Raw genomic sequence first — 15,612 nt, 5'->3', positions numbered from 1 at the left:
CTTAACTGCGCTGTTTAACAATATATACGAGAGCGGCGTGTTTCCATCTGCATGGAGTAAAAATATAGTTACCCCTATTCATAAAAAAGGATCAAAGCTCGAATGTAATAACTACAGGGCCATAACTTTGTCGAATAGTTTAGGGAAAATATTCATTAACATTTTGACAAAAAGACTATCGAGATGGTGTGAAAATAATGACGTTATAGACGAATCTCAGGCCGGATTTAGGAAGAAGTATTCTACTGTAGATAACATATTTAATTTACAGTCAGTAATACAAAAATATACATCGAGGAAAGGTGGACGATTTTATGTATTTTACGTCGATTTTCTGAAGGCCTTCGACGGATGCCAGCACGAGACACTCTGGAAAGCCATGCATAGAGCAGGAATCAGTGGAAAGTTTACAGATATATTTATGTCGATGTACGAACAACTTCAATCATGTGTTAAACTTTCCAGTGGTCTTACAGAGTTCTTCCCCTGTGAAATCGGCACAAAACAGGGATGCGTGTCTTCGCCTGGAATTTTTTCCCTCCTGATGAATGATCTAGTCAACTTTCTCAGAGAAAATTCACCCAACGGAATATACGTCACTGATGTAACAGGACATTTATATGCGTTCATGTTTGCAGACGATGTAGCTAGTTTTGCAGACACAACTCGTAACTTGCAAATCCAGATCAATCTCATTAGTACATTTTGTGACAGTACTGGTATGAGTATTAACGTCGACAAATCGAAAGTGATGGTATATCGTAATGGCGGGCCTCTTCGGCAATATGAACGTTGGTTCTACAGAGACATACGCCTAGAAGTGGTACCGTCGTACAAATATCTAGGTGCCTTCTTTACACCGAAACTCAGTTGGAATATGACCACGGACCATCTCTCAAAGCAAGCACTTAAGGCAATATCAGTCATATTTCGATATCAGAGTTACTTCGGCTCATTCCATATTCAAGAGGCATTTAAACTGTTTGACTCTATGGTTTCACCAATACTTTGTTATTCGTCGGAAATTTGGGGGTACCAATTTTGCCATATGATCGAAAAGGTGCATATTGACTTTTGTAAGCGAATAAGTGGATTAAACAGAAGGGCTTCGAACTTCTTCGCCCTAAGTGAATGTGGGAGACTTCCAATGTCGATAATATATACTCCGCGTTGTGTGACATACTGGGCTAAAATTCTACAAATGCAAAATAGTAGATATCCAAGGCAATGCTATAATATGCTTTATAACCTAGACACTGCTGGTCGGACTAGTTGGGTAACTAACATCAAGAACGTGCTGTTTGAACATGGATTCGGTTACGTGTGGCTGGCGCAAGACGTTGGACAAATCTGTGTGTTTATAAAATCATTCACCACTAGACTGAAAGACTGCGCACTCCAAAAGTTAAATGGAGACATTATGACGTCACCTAAATCGGAGCACTACAAACACTATAAAACGCTTCTAAATCCAGAACGTTATCTGTCTATAAATATATCATACGCATTAAAGAGGTGTTTTGCGAATTTTAGATGTTCTGGACATGACCTAATGATTGAGAAAGGACGCCACATGAACATTGTGCGAGAACTGCGTTTCTGTCCGCTGTGTCTAAGATCGGGGGCCACTGTTGTTGAAGACGAATATCACTTTCTCCTCGTTTGTCCAGCTTATAATGAACTGAGGCGAGAGCATTTCCGTGTAGATTGGTGCTCACATGCTAGCCTACTATTATTCTATAATATTATGTGTTCAAATGTTACAAATGACATATTTTCACTTGCCAAATACATATATTGCGCGTTTGAAGTGAGGAAACAAAGAATTATATTACCTGTTTAAAGTAAATTGCATGTATAGCGACAATTTTCAAATTGTTCTATATTATATTATATATACTATATATAATCGAGTAATTACATTTAAATATTTGTATGCCGTTTTAAAGAATGTTCAAATTTTGTGTTAACACTTTGTTAATAACTAAGAATATTTCTTTAAGCTACGCATCATCGTTTTTTTTTGTTTGTTTTTTATCTATGTATTGTATAAGGATATTATATGCTTAATTTCAGACTCACATAATATTATCATAATATTAATATTACTTTAATTAATCATTGATATAATTGTGCATTATTGATTAGTCTATTTTTCATAATTATTGAACGATGATCTGATAAATATAATATTATTGTCTTATACTTTGAAACAATTAATCTGCACTATCGATTTATATATCATTACATTTCATTTCCATTGTGTTACTTGTGTATTATGTCTTAATATTGATGAAATCATTCATGACTATAATTATAGTTGATGTATATTTTAATGTACTATCAAATATAATATTTTTGTATGTATTCTGGGCTGGTGGCCTTTAAGTACAATAAACATTATGTTATGTTATGTTATTGAAAATTGTCCCTATATCAACTTTACACCATTATCAGTTGTGTTCGCTCGTCTGTTGTTTTTTCCAAAGAAAACAAGTGTCCCAAAAGGTTAAATCTTGGCATTAACTAAAAAATCGACGAACCTCAGTTTACTTGTTGTAAGAGACAAAAAGCATATGTTTAGCAAGGCACATAACTCTGGCTTTGATAATCCTCGTGCTATGCCCGTTGATCTCTTAAAAACAGGAACAGACGCGGCGCTCTTGTTCTTGACAATGTTACTTCTTCCATAGCACTGACGACGGCACAGTGATGAAAATAAAGCATTGGCGATTCTCGTAAACGAAACAAAATATTTGAACCTATTGATCGTGTTAATTAGAAAATTGTTATTAATTACGGTCTATGCCGTCATTTGCTTTTAAACTGACGGACGTATTGGTCTTTCGATGGTGCTTGGCTTGACTCTAGAGTTTTTGCAACAACTCAATTTCCTTACCACCATAACGACGGACGGTTGATTGGAAATAGGTGTTTGCGGTCCCTTGGTGAATTACGGATGTGTGGAGCTCGGAGTTTGTCAATTGTTGTTCTTAGTTCTGAAAAGGTTTTCGACAATTGCTCTTCAATGAGCGCTGAAGATATGGCATTACTATTTAGACTTGTCTGTTTTCGATGGTGAAACGCATAGTACGTAACTGGTTACAGAATAAAATTCTAAATGACAACACTGAATTAAACAAACAATATTGCAAATAAACAGTACTGCCTTTAATTTTGGAATCATCGCACTTGACCCAATGCATTTGCAAATGTTTTCAATTAATTCCTTCATTGAAGAAATCATATAAAGTGCAAACAGGAAAGTCAGTAAGTTTCTCATTGTTTGTTGCATCAAAAATTAAGATAGATTGTTAAGTACGTAATGAAATTACAAAGTAAATGAGAGAACGTATACTTCTTACCTGATAACAAAGTGTCTGATTTAAAGACAAGTTTCAGATGTTTTGTAATAGGTCTTATACATACAAAGCCTTTTAATTCCTTGCGCCCTTGTTATTTTTTTTAGTAATCCTGAACAATGTCAAAGCAACTGTCGAAGAGTGGCATTCTCAATTCCATGTTTGCGAGTTCTTGTTTTTCTTTTCTTCGTCGTAAAGCACGCAACTTTGACACCATTTAAAAATATTCCAAAATTAAACTTGCCGACACAGATCGGTGTTATGTTGCGCAGAGGAAAAACGCTCACAACGGTTCCAATTGATAGAATTAAAGAGACATATAATTGACAACATTATAGCATCATTTTATACCTTAAAGCTGCCTGAATTCAAATAAAACCTCTCTTAATTTGATTAAGATTTTTTTTTAAATAATATTTTGAGCGATATAACAAAGTGATATTATAAACTCTTCCTGAAAAGAGTCGATATTTTCCCCATCGATGAGACGATTAAGGTCATCATGCGATACATCATATGAAACATATCGATACATCTACACGCCAAAGCGATATTTTCCGATACGATACATGCAGATACATACATTCAAATACCAAATAAAAACCCTGAAGAAACCGGAATGTCAATAATTCTATAGCCATTGTGTTTCCATTTTCATTGTGATAAGTATTTTACCAGAAGAAATAATTATGTGAAATCTAATAAGCCTTTTATATAACAGAATTTACTCTCGGTGCAAATTTGCAAAGGGGCATATACATGTTTATATATACGCATATTCCCCATGAGTAAAAGTCTGGAGGTGGGGTAAATTTGCCTCCGTTGAAGCTTTGTCAAATAAATACAAACATTGATTTTCCCTTTGGGTATTTCGATTCTGTCTGGGTTTTAACTTTTAGGTTAACAAGTGACAAAGAACACAAAATTAGGAAGATTTGGGTATGCTGTTCTTGTTGTTGTTTTTTTTTCAACAAAATATACATCTACGAAGAATCGTAATGTTGGAATTGTCATGTTTATGTCTGATTTAAGTGGGTCTTTTTCGAGTTTGGCTCTTTGGTCTTTCTTTGGCACGGATACACATGGTTCAAAATAAAGTGCTGAATTTATTCATATAATGTAAGCTATCGCACACCTAATTCAGCTGATATTTGAAGTTTTCAACTTTAAACACATAGTTGAATCTTTTATTATTTTTAGAATTAAATCGGGAGACTTTAACTCGTACGGACTAAATGTTTTCCGACAGTCTAACAGTATTTGTTTTGAAAGAAACTTAGATTTATTACTAACCCGAATTTAAATATTCAATTAAGTATCGATTATAAGTACGTATATGCTCTCACATGCTAGTAATAGCTTCATCGTAGTAATGCAAACTTTTGGCACATTATCCGTAATACCAATTTTTCTCAATTGCAATGTCAAATCGTCCAAAAATACCCCAGGAGCAAGTTATTCTATGGGAGTATATTCCCACCCTCCCCCATGGGCAAATGTTGGGCGTACACACCATTCTACAGTAATACATCTTTCTAAAAACTTTATATACTGTATGTTTTTTAGATAATTTTTGTCTTCACTCAATAGCCTTGATTGAAAATTTTCGTGAGCAACGTCGTAAATTATTTACGACATTTTCCCACGTGTATATTTCTGGAATTATGCAATTTTCGTGATAGGTAGATGACATAAGTCAATTTTAATGAATAAGAATGGGCGGAGTGGGCGTAGCAAATGAGCCCTTCTTAATCATTAAGATATTACTTCAGGTAATCTAACTGACTTAGAATACAACCTCATTTGCTGATACATTGGCAACGCACACTCTGACGCAGGGAGTGTGTATCAGATAAGTGGCAGTAAACGAATCTTAAGACACGCGCGAAACTTGACATCCTTAATAATGATTTAAGTCTACTACATTAATTAGTATTTATTAAACACATCTATAAGATGAATTTCAAAGAATGGCTGCACCAATTTGGGATGTCGAACATATTTTAAGAGGCACAATATAGCGCTTACACTTGATAGATGCACAAGAGAAACGGATTAATCTTAATACATAATTACGTTGAACTCATTTGACTTCAATGTTGAAAACAAAAGCATGTTATTTGCTAACAGATGAAAAAAATAATATTGGCGATAATTTAGTTGTTGTTTTTACTGGGGAACTTGTGGCCAAGTAGCTATAAAGTTAATTTTAATATAATAATTCTTTTATCTTAACACGTATCATATGAGTCTTACTCAAGCTCTTTTAAATTTAGGATAAACTGGTCTATAATAGCGATATATCGTTTTTGCGATTTGTAGATCTAGTGTTTAAATACTGGACAGATCTTGTATTCGTACTATTAAAAGATAAATGGCAATTTAGTTTTTTCTTGATGAAAACATTTTAAAAATCATCTTAAGAATGATTTGTATTATTATTATTATTATTATTATTATTATTATTATTATTATTATTATTATTATATGAATTGAGATTCGAACAAACTTGTTTTTAATTGTCTAGAGAACAGCCCTCCCAATCCGCACATTCGTAATATAATAAAGATATTTATTCAAGTAAATATTGCTTTGTTTGATATTGTTTTCAAAAGAGAAATGCAACGGTTTTAAGTAACCCGCCATCTTTTCTATACTTTGTGCAATAGTCATACAAATGTCTGACTGAAAGAAATGTTTAACTCCAGTTGGAGAACATTACAACGTAATCTGCATACATCAAGCTAAATAGTCGAGAAGTCTTAAATGTGATTATTCTCAGTACGCAGTATATATGTCGGGCGAACAGCACTATTTAAATCATATTAATCGAACCTGCGGGTGAATATTACCTTTTCAATCCAGTACTTATGCTCTTTGTGTCCTATAAATGAAAGTCAAAGTGGGATAGCGCAATCAAAAGGCATTTTAACGATATACGGCAATTTCAATAGCAGTTATATTATACTACTCAAAATTTGATAGGGATCATGTTTTTTTTAATATAAAGTACATACGTATTTCAAGAAAACGATATATCAACACTTAATGTTATCAAATTGTATTGTTTCAGGTTTCAAATGTCATAAGATATCAGTACCAAACCAATTCCGTTCAAGCGTAACGGACTCCTAAACATGATAGTGGTCAAAAGCAGGCGTATATCAGGTTGTCAACAAATTTGGAAAGTCAACGGAATATCTTTGAACTTTTCTTAAACCAATGTTAGCAGCGTGTGTGATGTCCACGAGCGTCAAAAGCAGCTTGACATCGCCTCCGCATGTTGCTGATAAGCCTCCGGAGCTGTTGCTGGGGGAGTCTGGCCCATTCCTCCTGAAGCGCTGTTTTGAGCTGAGGAACCGTTGTTGGCTGGACCGGACGAGCAGAAACAGCTTTCTGAAGCATGTCCCAGGCATGCTCGATCGGGTTCATGTCGGGGGAACGAGCTGGCTCGTCCATTCTCTCGATGGTAGCATTTTACAGAAATTGGTTTGTGATGTTTGCTCTGTGTGGGCGCGCATTATCATCCATGAGAATGAAATCAGAACCGATATCACCTGCATACGGTCGAACATAAACGTCCAGGATCTCGTTACAATAACGAAAAGCCGTCAACGTACCGTTTTCAATTACGTGTTAGACTGTTTTCCCGTGCATGCTGATTCCGGCCCATACCATGACTGAGCCCTTGCCATAACGGTCATGTTCGGCGACACAAACTGGAGCAAAATGTTCATGACGTCCCCTCCACACTCTGGAACATCGATCTGTAAAGTCAATACAAAACTTTGACTCGTCTGTAAAAAGCACTGTGGTCCATTCGTTTAAACTTCCATTCAACGTGTTGACGTGCCCAGTCCAAATGCTCCTGGATGTGGTATCGGGTCAATGGGATGCGAATTGCCGGTCGTCGTGCTATCAAGCAAGCACTATGCAAACGATTTCTGATGGTTTGCGTTGAAACTTTTACGTTTGTGGCGTTCTGGAAGTCATTACGTAACGAAGTGGTGTTACGAAAGCGGTTACGTTTGGCTAAAACCGCAATGTAACGATCCTGAACGTTAGATGTAGCCTTTGCACGACAACCACCATGTCGATGTTAAGCATTTCCACTCGTTTGATAACGATTCCACATCCTGCAAACTACACTTTGTGACACATTCAGGTGTTCTGCCACAGTCCTCTGAGACAACCCTGCCACCAGCATTCCAATGCCAACATGCATTTCATCAGGAGTTAAACGTCTTCTGTTTGGCATTTTGAACACAATGTGGTAGAATGTCCGAGTAAAAATCGAATACACGAAGCGAAAAACAAGAAATGACCACATGTTTAAGATGTTACATGTACGCCAAAACGCCTTATTCCGTGGGTATGCAGTTTTCCGTGCCGCCCGTGCACGCGCTGGTAGCAATACATTCAAAATCATCGAACATTCTAGAGGCCTACGAAGGGATAAAACTAATGCTTTGTAATTAGATAAGCATGCTTATTTGGTTAAGGTTTTACAAATAACTAATCAAGTGATCCTTGTCAAATTTTGAGTAGTATATATGACACTGCAATGCGATCTGGGTTTTAAAGGGACTCATTCATAGATTATATTTTGACGATCATTTTTCCAAACTTTGTTAAACTTACCTCTTAATTAATATCAAACATAAACTCACAGATACTCATTGAAAAGACATTTAAGCCTAAAATCGTTCAATCTCCAATACCGTTCCAAACGCCATCGTTGTTAACTTTCAGATCATGGGTACGCTTGTGGTCTACTGTATTTCTAACAAGCTTTGAGACGACTGTTTCATGTTTAAATATTTGTCCACATCATCAAATAGTACACGTTTAAAAGTTAACAACGATACGGTTAGTCACATTGTGAACTTTAACAAAGTTCTGAACAATCCGCCCATTGTTCACCATAGAGCTTGTGATGTCTACAAGAGTTGTACCTGCATACATCCGAGGAGTTCCGAATGACCAAGGCGAGGATAAAAAAATGTACTGTGTCGATCATAACGAAATATGCTGTTTGGTATGCATAACAACTGTTCATCGGTATGTACGTTTGATTTGTTTGTTAATAGAGCCCTTCTTGGAAACAATAATATGTCGTGTCGTGTTGTTGGTGTTGTTGTTCTCAAATAGTGTTCGCGTTTGGGTAAATAATATAAACGGGTGATATATTCTCAACAGAGGAATTGTTTGACCGCCTTTCCCACTCGCCTTTATGAGAGTTAGATGTCTTTATATTTTGAACCAGGTCCTGCAAAGATGTACAACATATTCCTGTAGGGCAGCTGCCGATATCGTCATTTAGAGCAAGCCAAACTACACGTGGCGAACCTGTTACAGGTTTGTGCTTTTTAAGAGTAAATGTCTTTTAGAATAAAGTGAAAATCCGTGTGTTTTCCATACAACAAATTGCGTTCACAGTATAGTGATTAAAATTCCGGTCCTTTTGAATCAAAGCATTTATACTAACCTTGTTATTTAATCGCTCAAAAGGGACTATTTATGGTTTGTTTAATGCACTTTTTACGAAAAGAAATAGTACAAAATAAAGTGTGAGAGAGATACTGACAGCATGTACCTTCAAGTATGTCTTATTTCAGATATAGATCATGGCGCAGTGTCGGGAATCCGAAAGAAGACATTTGTTCGAAAAATATTGAAAAAGAAAATAAATACTTTACAAAAAATGGCTGATACAAAGCGACCTGCAGAGGTAAACTTATTGGCAGAAGCAAAGAATGTTCGACTTGATAATGACAAAAGAGAATGCTGTGTTACTGGCCAAACGAGACTGACAGACGGTCATTTTGCAATCGTTGATAACAGCAACAGGAAATTAAAACTTCTGAATGCAGATTTCATGATAATTGACCATGTTAACATCCTGGCAAAAGGAAGCATTGTTGTTGATAAACCATGGAACGTTTGTCTCATAAGTGATTCCAAAATAGCCGTGACAGTTGTAGGAGGAGAAATTAAAGTTTTCAATGTTAATGATGGAAAATTTGAAAGAGATTCATCATTTCGAGTCAAACATGATTGCCTCGGAATCGCGCACTGGAAAGGTCGCATTTATATCACGTCAGGCGACACGCTATTTAAGTACACGACAGATGGAGAGTTCATCAGAGAAATATATAAAGATACAGGCGGTGGTTCGACAGTTAATGACATAGCCATCAGCATAGACGGTTCGAGGCTCTATGTGACCGACCTCGCAAATAATAGATTGGTTACTCTTAATATGAGTGGAAAGGTTGTGAATGCCATCCATGATGACGATGTAGAATTGCCGAATAGTGTGTGCGTATCGCAAAGTGGAAAGGTATTCGTTAGTCGGGGTGTCTCGCATTCAGTGATCGAAGTCGATAAGGATGGAAAAGAATTACTAAATGTAGTTGCAGATCAAACAATTGTTTCAAGAATGTCTCATGCGATATGTTATGACGATGAAGCATCCTCTATTTTGCTTGGATTGAAAGGTGATCACATTTTAGTGATGAAATTCAAGTGAGCCTGATTATAGTTTACAAAGAGGTAATAGACTTGCACTTTGTGGCTTTTCCTGCCACTTCTCTGTTCATATAGATATGTTTCTAAACAAAAGAGTTAGACTGTTGACGTTGACATTCCATAACATCATCGAATGTTGACATTACTTGTTTTATTGTTTTATACCATCACATACGTTATAGCATGGCGTCTAAAGCGTGGTATTTCCGAAAGTTTTTTTTATACTAGCAAAGGACCTTGGCGTTAAGGTCCATTGTTAACCGAACAGTTGTTGTGTCGTCTGCGAACAATGATAGACACACACATGTTAGGATTTGTCGGGCGTCGTCACACTTTTCGTTAACTTTTGAAAGAGCCTTAACACTTGTTATGCACATAGATGAACCATATTGATTTAGCTACCAGTAGAATAAATGATTGATTATAATTAATTAATATGTCTAAATATTTGCCCCGTATAAGTATGATTCATACTTTCATGTGTTTCAATAATTATTTCATATTTATTTCTTTGTTATACTTCACTCAATTCATATTGTCAGGAAATGTTATGCTAATAAAACACTGACATAACTTGACTCAATTTCGGGTCAGTAGATCAAAGGTCAATGTCATGGTGACCTCTTCTAGAGCAATTATGAGGGCTCCCGACAGGTTCGAGGAAGTAAATACTAAACGCTCAGATGTCGGAGGTGAACATGCTGCTTGTTCACAGTTTAAAATAAAAGTAGGTTAGCCTTTCTTCACCACTTATTTTTTACAAAGAGCCGTGTAAACAGCCTGAATGAGGAAGTTATTGAACTAAATGATTTTTGTTTTCAGTTTGAAGCAACACCAGTCATTTTAAATGAACTACAAGCACACTTCAAGCCTAATAGCCCCGAAACTTACCTTAAATGTACAATTTTTGGATATCATTACTTCTTAAATTGGAAAGGATGAGTACGCCAATAATATGACTACCTAAATATTCAATATAAATTCATTATAAAATCAATATAAAAACTTTCTGACGGAAGACAATTAATGTTGTTCAACAATCAACTCATTTCCGACGGTGGACAAGGATTGATTCCCACCGAAGAATGCATTTCGACGGAGAACAACGATTGGCTCCCACCGAAGAATGCATTCCGACGGAATACAACGATTGGTTCCCACTGAAGAATGCATTCCGACGGAAGACAACGATTTGCTCCCACCGAAGAATGCATTCCGACGGAAGACAACGATTTGCTCCCACCGAAAAATGCATTACGACGGAATACAACGATTGGTTCCCACCGAAGAATGCATTCCGACGGAAGACAACGATTGGTTCCCACCGAAGAATGCATTCCGACGGAAGACAACGATTGCCTTCAGCCTATCATTGTCTTTCTCCAATTCATGAACTTTTCGACGGAAGTCAATGCTAGTCTGTTGCCGATTAAGCGTTTTTTCAATTGTTTATACACAATTCTGACAGAAGAAAACGATTTACTTTTGTCGATATAATTTATGTAGCACAACGATTGTTTTCCACCGAACAAGCAACATCCATGACTATTCATCTATCATGGCATAGTTAGTTGTCGGTTTTACTTCACAGACGAACAAGCCGCTGTCATTCACCAAACATTGTTTTTTCCATTTGACATCGAACTACAGTGCACCTGCTTGCGTTCAAACGACATTGTTCTCCTACTTATATTTTGCGTTGTTCGTTCCGACGAACGACAATCGGAAACAGGACATATACCAAATATAAAGAGGCCATCTGCAAACCATCAGTAGTTTGTTCATAGTAAACGATTGTTGTCGAATGTCGTTAATGCAAACATAATTTGGAGGAACACAATCGATGTCGTCTGTCGATACTGTTAAAAAAATCGAAGGAAGACGATCGCTATTGTCTGCTGTAAACGTCTAGGATGGCAGTTGTTGTCGTACGTCGATAATAGGTACATAATTCGATGGAAGCCGATCGCTATCGACTATTTCAAACACGGAGAAGAACATTCAGAGCTGTTCATATTTAATACAATTTGTACACTCGTTTTCCTCCGTCGGAATGATTTTGTCCAAAGACAATCGTCGTCTACTGTCTGAAAAATTATAATTTGGAGGAGAACAACAATTTACACAAGATATATAGGTTAAAGTTCCAAGGGTAGGATGTACTATGACATTCCATGCTGCGGAGAAAAGTTTTTGATTAAGGAAAAGTTAGTTGTGTTGTCTTGCAATGGAATAATAACCTATATTATTCTACACTGTTGACGAGTTCTGAAACATTGTTGTTGAATACTTTTGAGTGACTATGCTATTTGTATTGTACATATACAATACTTTCAGTTCATTTGAGTGGAATATTTGCGTCATGTCAATAGAGTATTATGTATTTGTTTTAATATAAACGACCGTATACTAAAACTAAGCTCTTATTAAGGAAAGGCAATTGAAGAAGTTTGCCCGACTATGTTTTTATACATTATTATACTCAGAGAACCTTTTTTCATTTTATACATTATCATATTATAATTCGGTGTTACACATAGTTCGACGAAATATTGTATTTAAACTGGCTATCAATGTTATTGGTTAAAATGGTGTCCTGTGACCTTACATCTTGCATTCCACCATAACATGTAAGATATATGTATAACATTTAATTGTTCCATTGGTAATGCAGATTTTTTATATGTGTGTAAGTATGATATGAATCCTTGGCCATCAAATATATATGATTGCAATGTAAATGGTCAAAGGCAGTATGCCGATCTACCAATAAATTTTGACACTTTGAAACTATGTCACATAACTGTGCAAAATGATAACAAGATGAATAATATAACGGTGGATTTAATATAAAGTGATAAGAATAATCTGTGAAAACAAAGTGCATGAGTTTACAGATAAGAACAATCGGTTTTCTTGTGTATTGTTGTTAAACAAACAGAAACAATGAATGCCTTTCCTGCTTTCTTGTTCGCTCTATATAACATTTATACGGTGAATGGATTTGGCGATGCTCTGAGTTCACAGGATCTCAAGTCGAATGATCCTGTAATCAAAGGTACGTCCTAGGATTCGGAAAGATTCCTTTAAACGATTTGAAAATATTGCTTTATTTGTTTGTATTCGTCTTGCAAGCTCTCCACTTGAAAATTTACACACCGCATTATTTGTCACTCTGTTTTGGTTAATGGCGGACAAGACTGAGTGGATTTTTAATGGGGCTGTGACGTCATACTTAAAGAACTACATATACTAGCCTGAATTTCAACGATTAAATATAAGCCTGTTACAGTTCACGATTTACAAATAAACATGTATAGTATTGCAGCTTTAGTTATCGCTCCCTTGGAATCATTTAGTTTAATGTATAATGCGTAGACTATAACCTAAACGGAGCGTCCTCTTTCAGCTCTCGTTGAAGAGCTAGTGTCAACTGCTCTGTCTAAACTACGGACAACCATTAACAAACAAGCGAGGACAATATCTGAGCTTCAATCAACAGTTAATCGCCAAGAGACCAAACTTACCGATCTCCAGTCAGCCGTCCGTTGTCATGAATCTAAAGAGTTTGAGTTGTTACAAAAGCTCAGTCGACAAGAAGCGAGGATAGCTGTGCTTGAAACAAGCCGGGAACCACAGGAACTTACCAATACGTCCGTCAATTATAAAGCAAACGACGGCATCCACCGTGAGTATTTACCATTCTCTAAGCAATACGATCAAAAGACTCAGCGTCTGTTTTTGTCTAGACTAAACATTGACTGTTTACATAATTGTTAAAGCTGTAAATGCCGTTTGACCCTCCTCCTTAAATGGTTGACCTATATTTTGAATTACAGATCACCGTGAATACGTACCATTTTCTCAGTAATCAATTCCTTACGCATATATATCAGTAAAATTGTGAATGAAGGATACGAGCCTTTTTTATTTGTAGGCATTCGAAATGCGCCGGAAGTTCCTGTAGCTTTCACTGCCGTAAATATGGTTCTCCAGGGAAACATTGGCGTCAACCAGAACATCTTATTTGACAACGTCATCTTAAACGAGGGCAATGGCTACCATCCTCTGCATGGCATCTTCATTGCTCCAATAAGTGGATTATATTTGATAACGGCTAGTCTCCTTCACGGTCCCTTGAATCAGTACTTTCACGCTGCAATTATGCACCAGGGAAACGAAATAGCGAGGCTCCATGGTACCATTAACACTTATGACGCGTCCACCCAAACAGTGATTCTAATGGTCCACGCTGGTGAAGAAATATGGGTACGATCTCTTGACTTTGCAAATGAAAACGTCTTCGGAAGTAGATATTCTTCTTTCTCAGGTTACTTGCTCATGCCAGTAGAATAAATTCAGTTTAGCTTGATCTGTGACACCAAAAACCATTATAATTATGTCTTTTGTTCTTGACAAGTTCCTTTACAATGCATTAAAACATGTTTGGGTCATCATCCTTTGTTCTTTTTGTACGCCATATAGGTTATTTGACTGCGTTATGTACTTAATTTCGACTAACTGTCCAATATTTTAAGAATGAACAGTCATTGTTCAAATATTGGACATCATTGTTCTAATAATGGACAGTCAGTAAAACTAGTAGTATGGTAGAAACAAGACGTGTGTTGTCAAACTTATTTTTCTTGTATTGTGTAAAACTATGCACTTATTTTGGGAAAACACACACAACCCTTCTTTTTTGAGGTTTAATAATAATTATAAAATGTTGATTTCAATAAAATTCTGATTTTTAAGTTGTAACAACTCAGTGCCCAATGAAGATGTGACTGGGGTTTGCGCAGCCTTTACGCGTTTAATTTGAAATTTTGCGCGTTAAAATTTCCTCAATTTTCCAATTTCACCATACAGCATGTTGTATTTGAAGCATTAATTCTCAAGATTGGTTCTCTTGTATTCACACTTTATACAATAACCAGACATTGTTCAAGTTTCTTGGCGTTATTATAAAAGGAACATGTGAGTGTTAACATCTTCAGAGCATATAATTGGTCAACGTTTCAGTAGCTTTTAAACTATGTTAAAAAAACGAAGTATATTCGTCTGCTAGAATTAATCATCAACTGATCAAGTTAAAATGGTTGTCTAAGTTTGATTGCATTGTACCTTGGTTGTCTGGTTTCCTGCTAACTGATATTCCTTGGTGTTCGCACATATTTGTGGGCCAATGACAATCGTGGATTTATACGGTGGCACAGAGGTGACACCCGCAACACTTTATTTATATTGTGGCCACAAATTAGTAAATTGTGGCCACAACTTTGTAACTTGAGGCCACAACTTAGTATCTTGAGGCCACAACTTAGTTAATTTCGGCCTCGCTGCACTCGCTCCAATTTCTGTAGATCGCCAAAATGAACTCTAACTTGACACTGTTTTGCAAAAAATTATAGTCTCCAGAGTAAATATTAGAAAAATCATTTCCTGTGGAACTGTGTAAATAATATTTGGTAGTTTGTAGCCTTTTTATGTCTTGACCTCAGGGTCATGTATTTCAACTCAATTTTGTGAGACACTGCATTTGTCAACCTTATGAATTTTGTGTCTTTGTTCTACAGCAGCCATTACTTGTTTTTCTATTGGGACTGCTTTAAAGCTGCACTCTCACAGAAAAAAAAACACATTTTGACAACTTTTTTTATTTATTTTTTTTGTCTTGGAACGAGCCAATTTTTACGAAAATGCATGGCAACAAGTT

The 15,612-nt window shown here is 36.2% G+C and overlaps 2 protein-coding genes across 2 annotated transcripts in view; both read left to right on the top strand.

The window, feature by feature from the left end:
- Positions 1–15,612, top strand: part of LOC128207564 (lysophospholipase-like protein 1) — a 220,332-nt gene that overhangs the window by 142,803 nt on the left and 61,917 nt on the right. The gene's annotated exons all lie outside the window — the stretch shown is intronic.
- Positions 12,840–14,291, top strand: LOC128208435 (uncharacterized). The gene is made up of 3 exons (XM_052911999.1): positions 12,840–12,951; positions 13,303–13,581; positions 13,831–14,291. Exons 1-3 carry the CDS (start codon positions 12,840–12,842, stop codon positions 14,247–14,249), a joined length of 810 nt encoding a protein of 269 aa, XP_052767959.1. The 3' UTR covers positions 14,250–14,291.

This window comes from Mya arenaria, chromosome 11 (assembly GCF_026914265.1).
Source record: "Mya arenaria isolate MELC-2E11 chromosome 11, ASM2691426v1".
Lineage (NCBI taxonomy): Eukaryota > Metazoa > Mollusca > Bivalvia > Myida > Myidae > Mya > Mya arenaria.
This window is presented reverse-complemented; position numbering and strand designations above follow the sequence as displayed.

Excerpts from the sequence above, each read along its gene's own strand:
- LOC128208435 (XM_052911999.1), top strand. The coding sequence starts at position 12,840 with ATGAATGCCTTTCCTGCTTTCTTGTTCGCTCTATATAACATTTATACG. Across the intron at positions 12,952-13,302 it reads GAATGATCCTGTAATCAAAG|CTCTCGTTGAAGAGCTAGTG; the intron begins GTACGTCCTAGG and ends GTCCTCTTTCAG. Across the intron at positions 13,582-13,830 it reads AGCAAACGACGGCATCCACC|GCATTCGAAATGCGCCGGAA; the intron begins GTGAGTATTTAC and ends TTTTATTTGTAG.